We start from the raw sequence: 20,827 nt of genomic DNA on the forward strand, positions 1-20,827 counted from the left end.
CAGCAGCTGAAACAATGCCTTTCACTCATGTTAGAAACAAATACTGGCATATATTTGCAACAAAAGAAATCCCCGAATTACAATACTCTTCTTGCAAGCATATATGTTATGCTAAAGGACATCAACACTTACAACTGCTGCCAAGCAAACCCAATGTATTTATTCTTAGTCTTTCCCCATGCTAAGATTGCTCTCATAATGAAGATTATAATCACAGTATTTACTTTCATTAACTTTGTTAAAATTATGCACTACATTTCTTTGCAAAACATGCAAAGATGCCTCTATTGTTTCGTTACTCCTGAGCTGTTTTGGAAGCATCCTCCTGAAAATACTGAGGCTATGCATTAAACTTTGCACAATGCTGAGCAGAACCTGTTACCAAGTCCATTAGAGGAAGATACAAGAGAGCAAAAACTTCACTTTAAAAGTGGGCAATTTTGTTTTCCAAATGTTTTCCATTAGGTAGCTGCCTTTCTTGCTCATAAACTACGTCAGATCTCAAAGTGGACTATTGTATCTTTTGGTCGATCTTCCCAATTACCCCTCAGACCCATGTTCCATGCATTACATGTTCCTTCCTGTAATTGTATCCAATGAAAGAAATGTCTTTTGTATTAAGTCAGTCTTTTCTTCTAACCTCTAAATTTGTTTCACCCTCTCCAATCTTCCTTACTCAAAAAGATTTCAGTGGACTGTAGCAGCAATGCACATAATGCAGTTTCCCCATTTCAGCAATGACCTATAAAGGAGCAATTTTCTCTACTCAATAACTATTTGTTAAGCTCAAGCACTTCCAAAATTCTAACCATCATTTTAAAGATGTAGTGAGTAAACCAGCTGCCTTATGCACATCCTTTCTATGTATTGTTTCTGGGGAAAAAAAGATGAGATGCTGAAAACCATTAGTGTGTAATTATTCTGTACACAATTCAGGAGAAATTACGATCACCTGCCATACCTAGGTAATTAAGCAATCCTAGGTTTTTGTTTGAAGTGACTGACAATTGTAAATTACATTCTTTTAAACTTACTGTGCTTGGTAGGTAAATGCATTTGGAGACGCTCATATTGATGGTCTGCTTTTAGGTAGTGATGAAGACAGCAGTTAAGTACAGCAGAGTATTTGTGAATTAGTCACAGTTGTTTAAAATCAAACTAAACTCATAATGATGGCTGCCCTATTTAAAAGGCGGCCCATGTATCCTCTCAGCCTCTTACAACATAGCCTATTTTGGAATATGCAGCGTACTGCTCTTCATTATATGCAGTAATACTGGGAAATACTGAAATCTGAGAAATTTATTTAATTGTTAATTGGTCCAACTTTGCAGAAAGCCTACAACATTTAGAAGTTGTCAATATCAGTAACAAAACACACATTCTGAGCGGGGAGTAGGCAAAAGACTATCATTCCTGCATCCAAATATGAAAATACCCATTTTGAAAAGGGAAGCTAATGGGATTAAAATATTGTTACAAAATATATCCCAATAGAGCAAAAAATGCTTTTTGCATAGCAAATTTTATATTGCCCATCTAACATCCCTTAAGCTGTAGCAATTTCACTACACATTTTAAGTTACCTATTTTTATGTGCAATAATTAATTTCTAACTTTGTTGTAATTAATTGTTTAAAAAAAGAGGTTAGTGGTTCCTACAAGCTTTCTTGAGTAAATAGGACTCCTGAGAATCCACCTTTTGAGATCTGCTGCTATTTCAGTAGTTCTGACTGAATGAGTGGGTGATGTAAAATGCCTTATTTAATAAAAAATGCAATAATAGATCTATTCTCAGAGACTTGTGCTATTTTATATGGCCTTTTGATTATAACTTAGTATATTACATACCAAAACAGAATTACACATTTCTGAGAATAACAACATGATACTTAATCATAAACAAGAGCAAGTAAAATTCAAGCCAGCAGATGATGATGTTAAAAATGGTATTTTTAAAGCAATATTCCAATGAAGTTAGAAGACCCATCTGATTGTTCAAGTACAAGATTTCAGAGGAGAGCTTTTTCCTCTGTCTATTACACCTGGGAATATATAGCAACCTGTGTGTGGGGAGCCTGGTTGGAGTGCCACTGCCACCTGCTCCTTATAACCTCTATACAGCAGCCCCTTGGCATAGCTCAGCGCAACTGTTTGATAAACGCTGTAGGGAAAAGCTGGATAGGTTTTCCTCTAAGGTCCTCTACTTCAAAAGTAAACAGTGAAGTCGTGCTCTGCTGACGCTGAGATGTGCTAGGCACAGTTTCTGGAAGACATGTGTATTGTTGGCTGCATTGCTGGACTGCATTGCTGTGTCAAAGTTGGACATAGTGCCTTGAAGCTGGAGGATCAGAGTCCATTGAGAGGTGGAGCCTCAACTGACGGGTGTGAAGAAGCCTGGTCATCAAACAGAAAACACAAGGGACATTCCTCACAGCATATGCTATCTCCATCCCATGGACCTAATGGGAGTCAGATGATGGTTCATACCTCTGACAGATCAAATCTGAAAACAGCAGTGTTAGGTAAGTTCTCCCTGCATGCCTCAGCCTACAGGGTGTTGGGTTTTCATTTGTTTGTTGCCACAGGATTCCATTTCCCCTCCAAATTACATAAATTTACTCAAGTAATTTAACTATAAAAATCTGAAAAACACTGTTTTACAGATACAATATGGGCCTCTTTTGCTTTAGGGCATTAAATTCAGACTTTTCAACCTCAGAAAATATTAAAACATATCGAGCATTTTATTCATATCAAACAGAAAAGGGGCAATACTCCACCTACACAATAGCTTTTTAAAAATAACTATCTATTGAGGCAGTTTTTCTGAGGAATTTACATAGTGTCATTAGAGCTCTGACATACTGTTCTATCCTCCTGTTTTCTTATTAAGCTATATTCATTCACACTGAATGACATGGGAACACAGTGAGAAAAGTCAATATAATTCTGGCAGAAAGTAAGACTGACAATTCTTTTCAATATGCAAGCTGGCACTGAAGTTTTCATTTGGTTTTGTATTACAGCTATAACAGCTGGTTAGCTGCATGGAATATTAATCTGCTGTGGGAAAAAGTAAAAAAAAAGTTAATATTCCAGCTGCTACTTGTTGTCACTACAATATAAAAAAATTATTCATTGGAGAGGCTACCATGCAGACAAGAGAGACTTAAAATCGAAGTTTTTAGAACTGATACAATTATAACATTTAATAAAACCATAACAGAAATCTATGCATAGAGCAAGACTGCAGTTACAACCCACTACTGAATATGTTTGAGAAGCTAAACTTTGAGAGAACACAACAGTTTTCTTCTTGAGAGAGTGGAATTACTGACAGAAGGGTGTGCACAACAGCAAGCAGATTGCTTCTTTTCACAGCAATGCTTATCTCCACAGTTCCAGCCAGCATAGCTAGTAGTTTCTGGAGCTACAAACTTTTCTCTCCTACTTCACAAAAGGCAGTCTAGTAAAATATTTTAAACAATGAAACTCAAATCAATTTGCTTATAAAATACAGCCCTCTTGTTGGTACTCAACTATCCTCATATTGGTCATGTGGGGAATGAAAGAATAAAAAACGAAGCAATTCGCTACATCTGACTACCTGAGGTAAGGTGTGAGAAGTGAACTCTGCTAAGAGTTGTGTGTGAATATACCCTTTTTTGTCCCTAAGATCCAAAGTGCTCTGATAGCACTGCTGACAGGCAGCTGGCTATAGAGTGAAAGGCAGTAAAACAGCTGATACTCAGCACAGTGTCAGTTACATGAGAGGAAAGAGAACTTGAAGATACCAGCTCAATTTGTTACCAGCTCAGTAACAAATGTGTGGATAGCTTGGGTTTTTCTTTAAAGAGTTGCTTTCAAATTGTCTTTTAAAACGATGTAGCAATAATACACTAAAACATCCACCTTTAACACAGAATAAATTTGTGCTGCATATTTTCTAAAAACTGTCATGAACAAACCAAATCTCTAATCCCTCCACCCCCAATCAGACAAGATGTTAATATTACCTCTCTGGAACAGGATATTTAGGACATAACTTGGCGGCCCTTGGGTCTGTAGTGTATTCTGATGGCTGTAGTTCATAGCTACACAGAGTGGATCCTGTTGAGAGGAAAAAAAAAGATTGACAGGGGAAAAAAATAAAAATAAACTATTCCTATTCTTTGCAAATGGTATTAAAACTGATATAGGTCCTGATTTTGCAGCTCTTCATGTTATTACCACAAAGTTATGCTACAGTTCCTCCTGTAATGGAACAGTGAATCAAGCCCAATGCAGGCTTCAGTGTAACAGAATGATACACTTCATCTAGCTTTGGGTCTTCCAACATTTGTGTATTCAAATTGAAAAGGCTAATTCACAATGCAGTGTAAAAGAGAAGGACATAAAGCACTTTGAAGTAACCCTCCTCTATTACTCCACCTCACTTCTTGATCATATTTAGTGCATGAATATTGCATAAGACAATATTCATTACAGAAAGAAAATATTCAAGTGGTTTCTTCAGGGTTTTTTTTAATGTTTTCAATATACAACCAGGTCTATAGACATCAGGAAGAGGAACAAAGAAACCAAACTGCTGAGGTTAGAAAGTTGCCTGAAAAATAACACAAGGTCTGACCGCATTAGATGTCCAAAGCTTTTAGCAAAGCTGAACTCTCTCTATAAACAAATTGGAACAGCACAATAAAGATCAAGTTACCTACAGCCAAATTCAAACATAATTTAAGCTTTCCTTAGTATGTGACACTGGCCTAATGGAAGTACATTACCCAGACAGATCTCTTCCCACTTGTCTATCATCAAGCTACTGAACATCTGAGCCAATGCTTCTAGGAATACAGCAACTGCCAAATCAGATTGGAGCAACAGTCTCTCAGAAACTGCAGGAAGAGGCAAGAAAGCCTCCAAAGGTATAAGCTGCCTATGCAAAGATCAAGTTTCTTTATTTTACATTTGTTTTGCTTTGAATATAGGTGAAAAGCTAAGTTATAAAGATGACTAGAATAACAAGTCCTATAGGAAGAAGTGGGGAGGCTGTATATGGACAACTGTATACATATTCATAATACAAAACATTTGGTGCCAGCTCGGTGATTTTTCCCATTCAACACTACCAGTGTTGAACTACAGCTTCAGTATCTTAGGCAGAGGCCCCCGCATCTAAATAAGTCTAAGGGACACGGCTGAACTGTGGATGCTGATGCTTCCTTGAGACTTGTAGCGGTTCAGGCAGAAGGGAAAATGGGCAGGATTTGCTATGGCCAGGGAAGGAAGATCTAGGTTCTTTGCACAAGTGCGTACCTGAAGACCTTCTGTTTGTATCACAAATATAAGCCAAGCAAAACCAAATGCCAGATCCTGATCTGCAGCACAGATCACAAGCCATTCAAGTCAGACTTGTAGACCAGGGTAAGCCAACAAACTCCTGGCAGTGGAGGAAACTGGAGGCACCTTGTGAGCTCCCTCTGGAATCCAATGGCATGTCCCCTCCTGTCATACAACGGAGCAGTGGATGACTCTGGCTGCCGCTGTCATCTCTTGCCTAGCAACTGCTCTTAGGGTTTCTTTGGACCTTTTCCCTTCAGCTGTCCACCTCACGTACTGGGCTTCTGTAGACTCACAGCCAAGCAGAAAAATATTTTCATGAAGCTTGTCAGACAAGGAACATTAACCACTTTGCATCTAAACAAACTACCAGTCCAATAGCTGAAATAATGCTTATGAGATTTATTTGTCCTTTTATCCTATATAATTAGACAGAATAAATTTTTACTAATTCATTAAATATTTATCTCTTTTTATTTTGAAAACCTTCCAACTTCTCTAACACCACGTGGGAGAGTTCTACAACCCAAACATGTGCATGAGTAATGTGTCACTTGACATCAAACGTAAACAGATTTCTTAACAAAATAGTCCCTGTGGATCAATAAATAAAAGTTTGAATTTTGTAAGGAGGAACGGACTGCTTTGCCAAACCTTCCACCCCATACTAGTTATTCTGGGTTAGCAGAGACTGTCTTAGCACAGCCAGTCTTATTATTGCTGTTTGAGTTTGCAAGGCCTGCAAAAGCCTAAAGAAGAACTTGAACCACCTACCTTGCTGAGATAATCAGTTTACCAAAGACACTGCTCTTATTCCTAAATTATTATCACTTGCAAATGTTTCAAAAAACATTATGGGTAGAATTCAGAGAACAAACTAAAAAATCATTAAAGTAATACATCCTTTGCTTCCGACAGCAGTGCATATTTCTTCTGGAGTAATCACTAGGTGAACAACATCAAACTGTCCTACAGGGATTGGATTTGAGATCCCAACATTTCATAACCTTAAAGAAAAATACTTCTAAACTATGCAGAGCAACAGTTGCTGGGCTACTGGTAAGCACACAGACTTTACTGGTCCCAGAGTGCTGTATTTGGTGCTGTCACCTACAAAGTGGTATTCTGGAGACACAACACAGCTTCTTTTCCAGGGTTTCATTTCCATGAGTAGAGCTGCTCCAGCCGTTAGAATATTTTGGTGCCACGACTGAGGCAAAGTATCTCAAAAAACAAACATTCCTTTCAACCTTAACCCAGCTGTAGGAGTGAAAGCCACCACTTCCTCTAAAAGACTTCTATTTTGCCTAGGCATGGATTAATAAGGAGCTGAACAGCCATTATCTCTGGCATTCTTAAAACAACTGCAATTAGCATAAATTATGTAAAAATGCTGTAGAAAGTCAGGACAAAGATGGGGACCAACCTCTTATTTCAAAGATTCTTTCCAACTCAGAAGTCAAATTATTAAAGGTCTTTTATGCTCAGAGGACACAGCACGCAGAATGACAAGACATAAGCCCGATTCCCACAGCAGTACAGTAAAGGGGATGTTCCATACTAACCTGAGGTGGTCAGATAAAACCACTTTTAGAGACCAGAGCTCCAGTACAGCTTTCCTTCCTGTATTTGCTGTGTTGTATGCAAACACACAAAACCTCTGCTACATCAGCATCACTATCAATATAAAAGTTTACAGCTTGAGAAATGGTAAGATTTCCTAAGTCATCTGCTAAGAGGACCAGCCGACAGGAAACTGCTGACATTAATATTGCTGAAATGATATTGGTGGAAAGCACACCAGGGGCTCTGCATCCCATTCTGAGCTGCTCAGCAGTGCCTACCCATCTCTCTACAGTGTCACCAGGAACTAAAGCAAGGACTTCCAGACCTTCAAACATGGACTCATATTCAGAGTCAAGGACTTAAACAGAAAAACACAGAACTATATAGAGATACCTGGGATAGGTTCAGTACCAGGAGCAGAATAGTCACCTTAAGAGTACGTTCTGCTTAAGTGAGGCACAGCTCCAAGCAGTCCACATACCTCTTTTCGCAGGCACGTGGCAAAGCAGTGCCTGAGAGACCAGGAACCACAGCTTTGGTAAGGTAATTTATATGATCTTCCATGTATGGTCTCACTGTTCTGAATCTCACTGACACTATGCATGCATTGTGCATGTACGTGACATAACTGACTTCCAAAAGACCATATGATGAAGCAGAGATTATAGTTAAAAAACTTAGCATCTTATTCCATTTTAAGCATTCTCTCTCCTCAAGCAACATCCCATTAGTTCATCAGTAATGCAAGTCCTCTAACACAGGAATCAAACTCCAGGTAATCACAAATACAGAAATGTTAGCAGGAGTGCAACTGTTTAAATCACAACTATTTGCCTCTGTACTTTCAGCCCAGTGCTAATTCCTCTTGGGTTCTGGGTGTTCTATGAGCAAGTGTCACCAATTAAAGCATAGCTAACATTGTGAATGCATGACTCACAGATGCTTGACCAACCCACGCAATACAAGCTAAGAGGTATTGACAGCTGGATATTGATAGAGGTGGAGTTCACTGGCATTCAGGAAGGACAAGGCTCGCAGACTCTCACAAGTATGAAAATCTTAACACTTCTCTACTTTTCTCACTCCAGAGCTTGACTCAAATCTACCTGTCAAAGTCTATCAGCTCTAAACTGCTAATCTGAACCACATTACCCTTCCAAAGCTTCACTCAGTGAGACAACTTGGTACACTACCAATAACTGCATATTACTCCTCTTGCAAATGGTGTGGGAATAGAGGCAGAAGGCCAAACAAGGATGGAACTGAACCTTAACACCTAAACCTAATTTCTGGGATCCAGTAGAGTCTAGAAAAACAGTGATGCCTTGAGATGAACAAGAAGGCATAGGACAGACTACTTTGTGGTCAGGACTTCTCAGTTTAATATGACAAATTTGTTCTCAGTGAAGAAAGTAAGCTTCATTCTCTAGATCTATCCACTGGTGCCTTCCAGAAGCAGAGCGAGTGGTTTAAAGGAAGGAAAGTAAAGATTATATATATATGAACTTCAAGTTGTGGCAGAGACACATACCATCACTTACTCAAAAGCACGAGAAATTACAGCCTCCTTTTACAAATAAATGTGGGACTCAAGTGAAAGTATCCTCCAGTGCCTGCAAGAATGTTCCAAGAAAAACTCAACACATAAAACCTGCTACTTAGACCTTTAAAGGTCTCCAGAATTTGAGACCACAAAGAGACCAACTGAGATAGCTAAGCGCAGTTACTGTTACAACTAGCAGTACATAAAATTACAAAAATTTTAAAAATAAATAAAACTTAGAGTCAGAACTCACATAGATGCATTTTCTGTTGTAATTAAAAGCCCAGACTATCCTCTTCTCTATCCCCCCCATTCTTAGCAACAGTACAGAAAGTTGAAAACAAGTATTAATTTACTCATTCCTCCACTCATCTTTCTTCCAGAGCTAAATAAAATTAGCTATTCTGGAATCAAATTGAAAATCCATCTAGTCCAGCAGCAGATGTTTCCCCTGCTGCACTTTTAGCTCTCCACCACTTACAGCTCAAGGACATCCTTGAGTACTAACCTATTAAATATCCAAACACTATTATTACAACAGTTTATCCTTTGGTATCTAAAATATCCTCATGGCAAGAAGTTTCATAAATTAACTATAACTTGTGTGGAAAAAAAATCTGCCCATTTGATGCCTATTAATTTCTTTTTTGACCTCTAATTTCATATTACTCAAGTTATGACATCAAGAAATAGAATTTTTTTAACCTTCTCTAAGCTATTCCTGCTTTTAAAGACCTTACTCTTCCTGATAAGTTTTCTCTTTTCCAGGCAAAAGAATCATTCATCTTTTCCTGTGATCATCCTTGTTTGCCTTCTCAGTATGTGTACACATAATAAAGTTTAGAAAAAAGTTAAGAAAACACTTTGCCAAGGAAAGACCAGAACACAGCCTTTAAGATCCCAACACAGCATGAGTTTTCACAAAATAGTGCCTTTTTCTTTTCTCTTTACAATTAATAAACATAACACTTTCAGACAATGCTGTGCCTCCACCTAATCTTCTCACTGTCCTCAGTAGCTTCATGATCTCTTTCCCAACTAGTAATAACCATTTTAAAGTAAAACGCTAAATGCATAACAACACAGGTTTTTTTCTACCCCTTCATTCTGCAGGCATTCCTTTGCATTTGACATTTTGTTCCACTGCAATAATATCAGATTTTTTTTCATGTAATTCTAAATAATTCAGTAGCTGCAGCAAGATTTACTACCTCACTGTTCCTCCTCCTTTCCAAATGGTTTATTAATGTAATCAATAACACAACACAGCATTACTGGAGGACTCCACATGTAGCCACTTTCTGTTGTGAAAATTATTTCATTCTGACTAGAGGGTTCATCTCCAATACAAGACAACCCTGACAGGCCGTTCTGGTAACAAGGTAGAGTAGAAGTGGATGAGTCTGTATCGCAAGACCAGTCATAGTGTACTTTTATCCCAGCCATTCAAAAAATGACACTGAGAATTAAGATATCCAGGGTCTCAAAGACCTACTGGTGCAGAATCTCTTTAATCATATGCCTATAACTAATATGGTACAAGAGACTTCAGGAAAATCGTGAGCAAAGGACGAAGCTTTAACCAGCATACTTCCACTAAAAACAAAGTTGGGAGTGGGGGACAGGAACAGAAGAAAAATGTCAGAAGCTGACAGCAACTGATGTAACAACTGTTTCTGAGGCAAGTACCAACAGTATACTGCAAAGATGTACTTTGATAACTACATGTGAAGATGTCATTATCTTCAGACAAAAGAAAAATCCTTTTTCTTTCCCCTATGGTTCCTTCCCATAGCTCAGAGAGATGACCTGCTCTGACTTAGCCAGCTTGATTTCCTTTATTGATTTCTTTCAGGTGACTTTCCACAGCAGACTCAATGTAGCTTTACCTCCGGCTGTAGGTCCACCCAGACCTCAACTAGCCTTGCCTAGCTACAGAATTCTGACAACGAAGGTGCCTGCCAACATGTTATAAAATAGAAATTTCATTTTTGGTTTCTAAATCTGCATCCAGTCATTTACACAACAGATTGGAATATTACTTCCTACAATGAGCAGTCAGTATAGTTGTCACTGAATTAAACATGACTGAAATTATGGCCACCTGTTTAGTGTTTCTTTTTAATAACAACATTTCATTATTCATTTGGCACAGTCATATATGAATTATATCTTCAAGGATATTTCAAAATGCTTTGGCAAGGCCTTGAAAAGAGCATTACAGTATTTCCTGGACATCACATTTTGAAGCAATGATCAGCTCTCTGGAAAAAAAACCAACTTTCAGTCACATTACTCAAAATACACCATTTTTTAAGTACCAAGACCAAGACAAACATTGAATCCCAAGTACTCCCTGCCTGAGGTGTTCTGCTTCTTGAGAAAGTCCTAGTGAGACCAGCAGCAGCCAGTTCACAATATACAACATTCTCAGCTGTGTCCAGTCCATAGCTGTACAAACTCAAGTACCAGCATGGCTATGTGAGAATAGCATTAGAAAATGCTCTCAGCCAACACTGCACGTTTTTGCATTACCTCCAGGAGTTGCTCCAGAACATTCCTGTGCTTTATAACTTGCACCTTTGTATAGGCCTGTATTGGGTCTGGCTGAGATGGAGTTAATTCTCCCCACAGCAGCCCTCATGGTGCTGTGCTGTGTATTGGTAGCTAGCAAACTGTTGATAACACACCAGTGTTTTGGCTACTACTGAGCAGTGCCAGCACACATCAAGGCTGTCTTTCCAACATTTCTTTTTCCCCAGCAGCAGGCTGGGGGTGGGCAAGATCTTGGGAGGGGACACAGCTAGGACAGCTGACCCAAACTGACCAGAGGGATATTCCATACCATATGACGTCATGCTCAGCAGTAAGAAACTGAGAATAGGGGGAGGAACAGGGTGGGGGCATTCGTTGGTTTTTTTTACAATGTTTGTCTTCCGGAGTAAGGGGCACGGATACTGAAGCCCTACTTCCCAGGAAGTGGCTGGACATCGCCTGCTGATGGGAAGTAGAGAATAATCTTTGCTTTTTGCTTTGCTTCCGTGCGCGGCTTTTTGCTTTAGCTACATTAAACTGCCTTTATCTCGACCCACGAGTTTGGGGCTGTTTTTCTCCATCTTCCTTTCTCCCCTCCCTGCCTTGCTGAGGAGGCAAGTGATAGAGCGGCTCTGGTGGGCACCTGGCCCCCAGCCAGGGTCAACCCATCACAAGGCCAAAGATCTGAGCAGTCAACTGCCCAGCTTTTTCCTTCTCTTTCTTCTCCTCTTATAAAAGGTCCCAACCAGTTCCCAGTGTTCTGGATGTCAATCACTCTGAGCAGATTACAGGCACACACATTTTGTTTCCTAAAATCTGCCAGGCTTTGCAAGAGGCAGACCTCTTTGTTTCTTAGATGGGAAGGTACTGCAAATGCAGGACCTGACTGTGGGGGAGCAAGTGGGGTGGGAGTGAGATTGAAGTTACTGTCCTGAAATGGTGCAGCATTACTCACCAAATCAGCTCCTTTCACAAATTACAGCAGAATAGCAAGTGCATCATTACTGATTCAGGAAGCCAAAGGCTGCTTTGTCATAAAATGATCTTCAAGCCTCAAGCAAGCATTTTTCCTGCCCTAAATGCTTATTTATAATCTTGCTTACAGAAAAATACAAGCTGTACTGCACAGTAAGAGATCTGCCATAATTGCTCTGAACCTTAGGGGTTGGCAGTTCTGCCATATTGTGTACAGGCAATCAAGTGCCTGTCCCACTTTGGGGACAATACCATTAATGCTAAGCTAGCTGGAAGATCATACCTGGTATTGATAAAATCAATTAATCGGTATAACGATGTTGTAACTTGGTTTACTATGTTACATCTTTTGATAAAGATGTTTAGATAAAAAACTTTATTTGAACTTACCATACCACCTCTTGATGGTCTGAGGCACAACAGAAGATTTCTTTGGGATGGGAGGGTGCTTAAACAGTAATTCATCACAGAATTCCAAGGTGTATGTACAAGTAAGGTGATTTCAAGGAAGGCATGTGAGCCAGGTGAAAATGGTTAACTCTTCAAATGCACATGCAACAACCTACACAGAGCCTATCTCCAGCACAACTGTTTTCTTCAGGTTGCAGGAAGAGTTAAAAGCTTTCAGAAAGGCTCAGTAGAGCAAAATTAAGAGTTGACTGCATTCTCTACCCATATACCCATAAAACATTAAGGTGGTTTTCTTGTTGAGTGTTAGAAGTTGCAAGCCTGGAAAATTCAGCATTGATTATCACAAGAAACCAAACACATATGTGTTGCCCTCCTTCTTCAGAACTTCACAGTTGAATTCTAAATTTTAACTAAGTATCATTGCAAACATAGATATTGCAATTAAGCTCTGTGCAGTCATGTTCAAAGTCCTCAGATTTCTTTATTATCCTTTTTATTGTGGAGTCTATGATAACTTGAAATAGACAGCCAAACATAATCCTAGGATTAATTAATTTAAAGCCACTATCATAGTTACAAAGTGGCTCTCAGAAAAATGATTCTGTTTACCGAGTACTATAGTTTTTGCATTAATTCACTGTTCTTGCTCTGTTTTAAGACTGAATCATGCTTTAACTTTTACTATACATATGCAACATTTAAGGTGATCAATACTTAAGCTGTTCATTTGCTGCAAACCATTGCTTTTTGGAACCTGTACAGGTCAGTGAACATTTGAACAGAAACATAACCATGAAACCATGACGATGACAGTATTTCTCTGAACTGTGTGATTCTAGTCTTGCACAGTTTTCATCTGTAAAAGGAAAGCTCAGCTCAGTACCTGTTTTTGACTAGCCCAATATAATAAATGAAAATTAGGACTTGAACTCATTAATGATTCTGTTCTGCTGTAATACTATGTTTCATACTTTTGACAAAGCTTCTTGTAAACTAAAACAATTAATTCACTCTGATATTTATTTTTTTAAAAATCTGAAAGATTTATTTTAAACCTAAAACAACCAGGGAGATAGAGTGGACAATCACAAGGAGAAGGCATAGCATGTTTTAGGAAGAGTGGTTTTTGGTGTACTTTAAAAGATGGTTATGCTGAAGATATTTCAGGCACAGTTAATATGAGACTTGACTTACAAACATAGAAACAATTTTTGTGGTAAAACAAGGCATGACTGCATCTCACTGTTTCAAGAGGTACTTAAGAAACCCCACTACTGATGACCTTGACTTCACACCAACAAATAGCTGGCCTGCATTAATTAAGATAAACTCAGTATGCCCGGTTAAGGGGTGAAGAGTAAAACTGCATGATGATACTGGCTAGTTTCCCTGTGGGCTTGTATTTGACAGCAGTACGCAGCTCACATGAGCAAGCTGCTGTTCTCAGGCCGCCCGCTGCACTGTGCTGGCACAGCTCCACATGCACCCTAATGCCACAGGTCCCCAATTCAGACACCCAGATGTGCAAGCACAATGCAGTGGGAGAACCAAGAGTACTAACAGTGTCCTAGGGCCACTTCAACCCGCTCCACTTTCAAACAAGAAGTACTCACATGACCTGTACCAGAACAGAAATTAACATTTCATTTCCTTCTAGGAAAAGTAATCTGCTTTCAACTTTGCCACCCAAACTGACCCATCATTAGCCAAGTAACTTGTAAAGAAACCTTACTGCAGCATTTTAAAAGATTAAGTGGGAAAGTTTAGGACAAAACACTCCCACTTGAATAGCTGAAAACTGATGAACTTTCCTCAAATTGTTTAAAGTTTTTATCTTTGCTCTCTTTTGAAAGGTCCAAAAGTTGGTTACCTCTCATGCTTTTTATTCCATACAGTGTTAAAATATGGATTGAGTGAATAACATCAGTATTATTATTACATAGAACAAGTACTGCTCTTGGGGAGGATAGGGTACAATATTTCATTTGTTAATACAGTTACTTTCCTTTACATTTCTTTGAAAAAGAAAAGTGGAAGAAAACAAAAAAAAAAACCCAAACAGGAACTGCACTGTACCACTGAATGAAAGCAGGAGTATTTCCACATCCACAGCCATACTCCATGCTGCAAGCACAGTTCAATAGCAGCATTGCTCTCACTAGCCCCATATACATCAGGACGTTTCAACAGCATCACTGTTGAGCAGCAGCGTCAGAACATTTCCATAGGAGTTGAGAACATTTCCTACAGTTAGACATTTCCTCAAATTCTCATTACACTTTGTACTTCTCTTTTAACAATGAGCTTTCAAAACTGTCCAAGACATGACAGAAGCATATTAATACTGCAAGATTTAGTACAGTTTTAGCTTAATAAAAATATCACATTATTTCTATTGATACTTCTTAATATATAGTTAATTTTCAGTTCAGCTAATGCACAAGCCTTTTTTTAATCCTATGAAAATATCTAATATATGAACAAAATCAGACATGCTTTTTGCATACCATTAGTTTCTGCAAATTTCTGAATATCAGCCAGAGTTTTCAGTTCTTTTCTTGGGCAAGCTGATACACACAAAGCAAGGGACTTGATCCTCTGATGTACTAGATCGATGTTGCATGGATCCAAGAAGAACACATACCTAGGAAAGAAAAAAAAAAAGGTAAATTACTTATATTCTAGTTAACAATTACACTGAACAAAATCAAGTTGGGAGTTGGACTTGAGGATTCTTATGGGTCCCTTCCAACTTGAGATATTCTATGATTTTCATTTCAAACTATAAGATTCAGCCAACACTAACCTTCAGCCTACCCAGAAACACAGGAAAATTGGTATTATCATAATGGTGTGGGTCAAAAGAATTCAGGTACTCACATGCATAACAAATACATGGATATTTATATACTTCTGGATCACACAGAAAGGACATTTAACTCTACCAGATTCAAGTCATTTCAAATGGTGCTGTTCATAAAAATGGCAGCACTTCTACAATGCCTCTTCAAGGATACAGGTCTAAACATTCACAAAGCTCCACTTCAACATTAAACCTGACTTCAAGATTTCCAACTTTTTCCAAAAAGACCCAACAAACCCCGTAAGTTTATACTTATGCTGTGAAGAGGATAAAGTCCACGGTTATTTTAATGAACACACATAATACCAGTAACAAAGAACAGTTTTCCGGTTTAGATTGATTTTCCACACCACAAGTCCATATGGCTGTAGTATTTATTTTGAAATAAAAATTGTTCAGATATTTCAAGTAGAACTATCTAATATTCAAGTGCAGTATTTTAAAGAGATTCTATATGCTAACTTTCCATGATGAGTCACTGTGCTTTAAAAACCCAATTTGTGAAGTATGTATTATAGATTCCCCGCCAACATCTTCTCCTGGCTATACACATTTCATCATAAATGCTAACCATACAGTCTTGTCCATTTATGGTATAATGCAGACGGAGAATGTTTTTCTATTCTGAAGTTAAACAAGTCTTTCAAATTCCTACAATTCTGGTAATATACTATGCATTGAAATACTTTCTTCATATAATCTAACATCATCATAGGAAAATACCACCAAACCACCATATAGAATGCCATTTCTATTTTTGCAGTCCTCATGATAGGAATTAATTCTGTAATCAATAAAAATCCCTTCTGCTCCCAGAAAGCATTTAGGTCCTGCCTGAACACTTTCAGTCTATGTGCCAGTTGCTGTCTAACTTTCCCCCACACAAAACCTGTTCTATTAGCCAGTCTCATACAAGAATTACTACTACTTAGTACAGTTTTTCAGTCTTTCAAGGCTCCCTATCTTACTTCCTGAAAGTCCATCAAAACCCATGTCATCTGTATCACCTGTAATGTGGTTATAGACTCCTTACATTCTTAAAACATACCCTTTCCTTGTCCACATCTCTATGAAAATTATCCAGTACTATTTCTGTTTTTTTACTTCAGACATACTACACACCTCAGGACTCCGCAGATCGTGAAAATCTAATAAGCAAGTGCAAACATAAAAACTTCTGTCCCACACACACAGCCAAGGTAACTGCGTGTGAGCAACAGGCCATCAGTTCCACATTTTTCTTTTATTTCAAAGAAAATACTCTTGAGTTGATGCCAAGACATACACCACTTGTGTTAACTGGACACTCTTGTTATGGCTTCCTCTTTAAGAGGACAAGTTCGTGCGGTTGCTCTTGGGTATGTGGAAGGAGAGCGTCTGCTCCTTTGAGGGGATCTAGTCAAAGGAGCTACAAACAAGAATGCACAGAGTCAAACGGAGGTTGTGATGAGAACAAACCTGGTCAGTTGCACTAATTAGTAAGGCTATGTGCAGTGAGAGAATTCTTACCTTTCAGTAAGATTATCTAACTAAGGACCTTGCCAAGTTGTGATGATAAGGAAAGGAGGGAGACACTCAGACATAAAACTTGACCCATTAGTGTTAATGAAAACAGTAACCAGAAACAAACCTGGTCAATCACAGTAATTGATGGGCTATCAAGAAACTGCAGGAAAAACCAGGGCTTTGCAACTGATAAGGACACAAACCTGAGGGTGCAGGATGCAGTGGGGGGTGTCAGTGGGATTGTGCCAGCTGCTGAGGGAATGTGCATGGAACATGACTGGTGAGAAACAAAGCGGGGAGGGAGACAGAAAGGGGTGTAAAAGGGGCCAATTGCATGTAAGCCAGGGCTGGTCAGTATTGATCACTACAGTCTGTCCTATCTTCTTACTAAAACCTTTCATAACTCTTCTCTATGCATAATCTCACCCATGTGCATGGGTGCTGAAAGTACTAAGTGCCAGCTACTAGCGGGACCAGCGTGATGGATTTGATACCAGCAACTGGCATTGGGGGGGGGGGGGGTGTGTGTGTAGCCCAGTCCTGTGGTGTCAGCTACCAAAGTGAGTGGGGTCTCAGTGCCAGCAACTGGGTCAGGGAGGGGTCTTGGCCACCAGCCACTGGGGTAGCAACAACATGTGTCCCAAAAAAACAGCTACAGGGGGAGACAGGGTGGGGAGGGGTGGGTGCAATGTAAGTGAGGGGCTCAGTGGCAGCAGCTGGAACAGGACTGTGGGCCACAGCCTGTGTGGTGCTGCTGGCACTGGACGAGCAGCTGTACCTTCCCCAAAGTGGATGTGTGCAGGGTGTGCATGTGTAACTCACCAGCAAACTGCAGCTGTACTGGCAGGCACATAGGAGGCTGTAGGTCCAGGCAGGGGTGTTGGGTGGGTGGAGTGTCTGTGCTGGTATTGGAGGAACCTGTGAGCGTGGGGTACCTGTGGGATGAATGTGTGCATGTTTGCTAGCAAGCACCAAGATGGACTAGCTGCTGAGTAGAGGGGAACCATGGGGCAGGTAAGAGGGCCTGGGACTGGGGCAGGGGTGCTGGGTGGGCAGAGAGGCTGTGGTGGTACTTGGGGCATCCATAAGCGTGCATGTGAATGTGGAGTTATGTGTGTGCCTGCACTAGTGACGTTCTGCCTCTGCCAGCCCAGGAGGAGGAGGGGAGGTGGCTGTCTCTCCTGGGGTTTTATGTGTGTCCTACATGTGGGCACTCTTGAGGGCAGTGTCTGGTCAGTGCTGGTCTCTAATCAACCATGTCAGTGTCCCATGTACATCTGTCCATTCATGTCCCTCAGCCCAGGCAGAGACCCTGGGTCCGGGGCTGTACCGGGCTGGACTCCAGTGGCCAGGCAGGATGTTCTTCCAAACTTGCCTTAACACATATTACCAAGAAAAACCGAAAGACAAGCAGTCAGGAAGGTCAACATTAACAAACTAGAATCCAGACTACTTCTATAATCATTTAAACTCAAGGACCAAGCTATAATTTTAAACAATAGAAGAAATTAGAATATTTTGTAAAATAAATACTACAGTTTTAACTGCAGCCTGGAAATTTAGAAACACAATGAAACTATATTGCCATATGAAGTTTTGACTGAAGTGCTGTGTTAGCATACCCTTAAACAGACAAGTGTAATTCAAACATCGCATTGCATGGTTCAGAGACAGATCTGAGAGCAGTAAGGCAGCTGCAAAGCAAACTCCAAGCTATCAAATCTGTGGCTTCAATCTATGGTCTAGGAAGAAAGGAGTATGATTTTTTTAATTTCTATCAGCTAAAGTAAGAATCAAAATGCTAGGCACCAGCATGACAGACAAAAAGGTGTTTTGGTTTTTGTTTTTAAAGCTACAATTTATTGAAAGTAAGTGAGTTTAGGGTTAAAATTTCCATACTGCATCACCACGACAGGTTTTGTTTCTCATGAGAAGAATGTACTTACATGCTTTGTGCTGCAATTTCACTTATTCACAATCAACAATAGACTAATTTGTTGATAAAGTAACTTAGATCAGCAATACAAAGACTGAAGTAAACAAAGTAATCATATTGTTAGAGATGCTTCAACACTGCAAATGAAAATTTGTTTGCTACTGGAAATGCAGTATATCAGATTTACAACCTAGGAAGCATCTTTAGGCAACTTTATGAAGTATCAGTCCTACAGAGGAGGACTTGGGGGTACTGGTGGATGAAAAAGTGGATGTGAGCTGGCAATATGGGTTTGCAGCCCAGAAAGCCAACCGTATCCTGCATCAAGAACAGCATAGCCAGCAGGTCGAGGGAGGTGATCCTGCCCCTCTACTCTGCTCTTGTGAGACCCCACCTGGGGTACTGTGTTCAGCTCTGGGGCCCCCAGTACAAGAAAGGCATGGAGCTGTTGGAGTGAATCCACAGGAGGGCCACGGAGATGATCAGAGGGCTGGAGCACCTCTCCTGTGAAGACAGGCTGAGAGAGTTGGGGTTGTTCAGCCTGGAGAATTAAAGGCTCTGGGAAGACCTTATCAGCAGCCTTTCAGTACCTAAAAGGGACCTACAAGAAAGCTGAAGAGGGACTATTTCAAGAGCATGTAGTGATAGGACAAGGGGTAATGGGTTTAAGCTGAAGGAGGGTTGATTTAGATTAGATATTAGGAAGAAATTCTTCACCGTGAGGGTGGTGAGTCACTGGAACAGGCTGCCCAGAGAAGCTGTGGATGCCCCATCTCTGGAAGTGTTCAAAGCCAGGCTGGACGGGGCTTTGAGCAACCTGGTCTAGTGAAAGAGGTTCTGCCTATGGCAAGGGGGTTGGACTAGATCATCTTCCTTCAAATCCAAACCCATTCTATGGTTCTGTGATTTTTTGATGTTAACAATCCACTTTTCTGAAAATCAAAAATTTTTAAAAGAACCTCTGAAATATGGCATGATGAAAAAGTTACTTGAGTAAAAATAATTGCATATAATTTTTAATATGTCTACCTTCTGTAGCCATAATAAAAATTAGAAATTTTGAGGTCATCTTTAATTTTGATTGTTTCCTATACATAAAGGAGAACAAGGCAAGAGTTTATTTAATTTTTCAAAATCCGAGGTGTCTGAAAATAAGATCAATAGCAAGTTGTTCACCTTGAGGCATGTAATTCACAGCAAACTTCAGTAGAGCTTTTCAAAATGCATCATAATTTTTTTTATGGCTCTATAGGATAACCTTCCTTATGCTTTACTACCATTTTGAGTTTGTATTTCAATGTGTTTCTTTTTTCGTTTCTGAAAGAAAAATCCAGATTTCTGGGCAAGTAATTCAAAATACAATTTCAAAATGAGATGAGGTTTAAAAAAAAAAAGTATCAACAATTTTGGCTTCTTACTGGTAGCTTACTAGACAAGTGGGCTATTCATGCCCAGGAGAAATACAGCAGTCTCTTCTTCCCTTGCAAAACCAGGAAGACCAAATGTCATTGTTATTTTGTACACTACCCCTTGATTCTGGAAGCACGGTGGCAAATCATAAGAACAAGCCTATTTTACCTTCAAGTATTTTGTACAGTCTTATATTTGCCAGTATCATTGATTTTCTGTCAGCCCTCAAGGCATTTCTTTATAGGCAAATGGGTACTTTGCAGAACAACTGTTTGCTGTGATCTATAACCATCTTACCACAATAATGGAGAAGTGAATTAAGTGATCACACACACTCTAAACAAATTATGGGTAGGGTGTATACAGTTTCACTCAACCAAATTCTCTGTATACATGCTGCAAATTCTCCCTGGGTTTCCCACAACCTAAACGCCAAGCATTTTCCTGAGACAAAGCATTTATTAAGGTGGAATGCCACCCTAACTCTCCCCTATAGCAGCACATGCACATTATCTTATACTAGAGTAAACAGCACAAACTGAATTCTGTCCAAGCAGCAAAGTACTGGTGATCAAAAAAAAAAAAAAAAAAAAAAATCAGACTGAACTAGCATTTCAGGGACTTATATTTGGCTGCCAAGGTCATAATTTATTTGCAAATAAAAGGTCATTTTTTAACTCCCTTATAACTGCCAAAACTTGAAAAGCAAGTTATTTGAAGTAGATAGGTTTAATGAGAATTC

General features: G+C 39.5%; 1 protein-coding gene across 2 annotated transcripts in view; it reads right to left on the minus strand.

The window, feature by feature from the left end:
• The window catches only part of SLC44A1 (solute carrier family 44 member 1), a 67,339-nt gene that overhangs the window by 23,286 nt on the left and 23,226 nt on the right, over window positions 1–20,827 (minus strand). For both annotated transcript variants that reach the window (XM_075740861.1, XM_075740860.1), the window contains exons 4-5: window positions 14,878–15,014; window positions 4,020–4,113 (exon numbers count right to left, since the gene is read on the minus strand). In XM_075740861.1, the coding sequence (XP_075596976.1) occupies window positions 4,020–4,113; window positions 14,878–15,014 (231 nt within the window). The remainder of the gene's footprint in view (window positions 1–4,019; window positions 4,114–14,877; window positions 15,015–20,827) is intronic.

The sequence above is a fragment of the Balearica regulorum genome, chromosome Z (genome assembly GCF_011004875.1).
Source record: "Balearica regulorum gibbericeps isolate bBalReg1 chromosome Z, bBalReg1.pri, whole genome shotgun sequence".
Taxonomy (NCBI): domain Eukaryota; kingdom Metazoa; phylum Chordata; class Aves; order Gruiformes; family Gruidae; genus Balearica; species Balearica regulorum.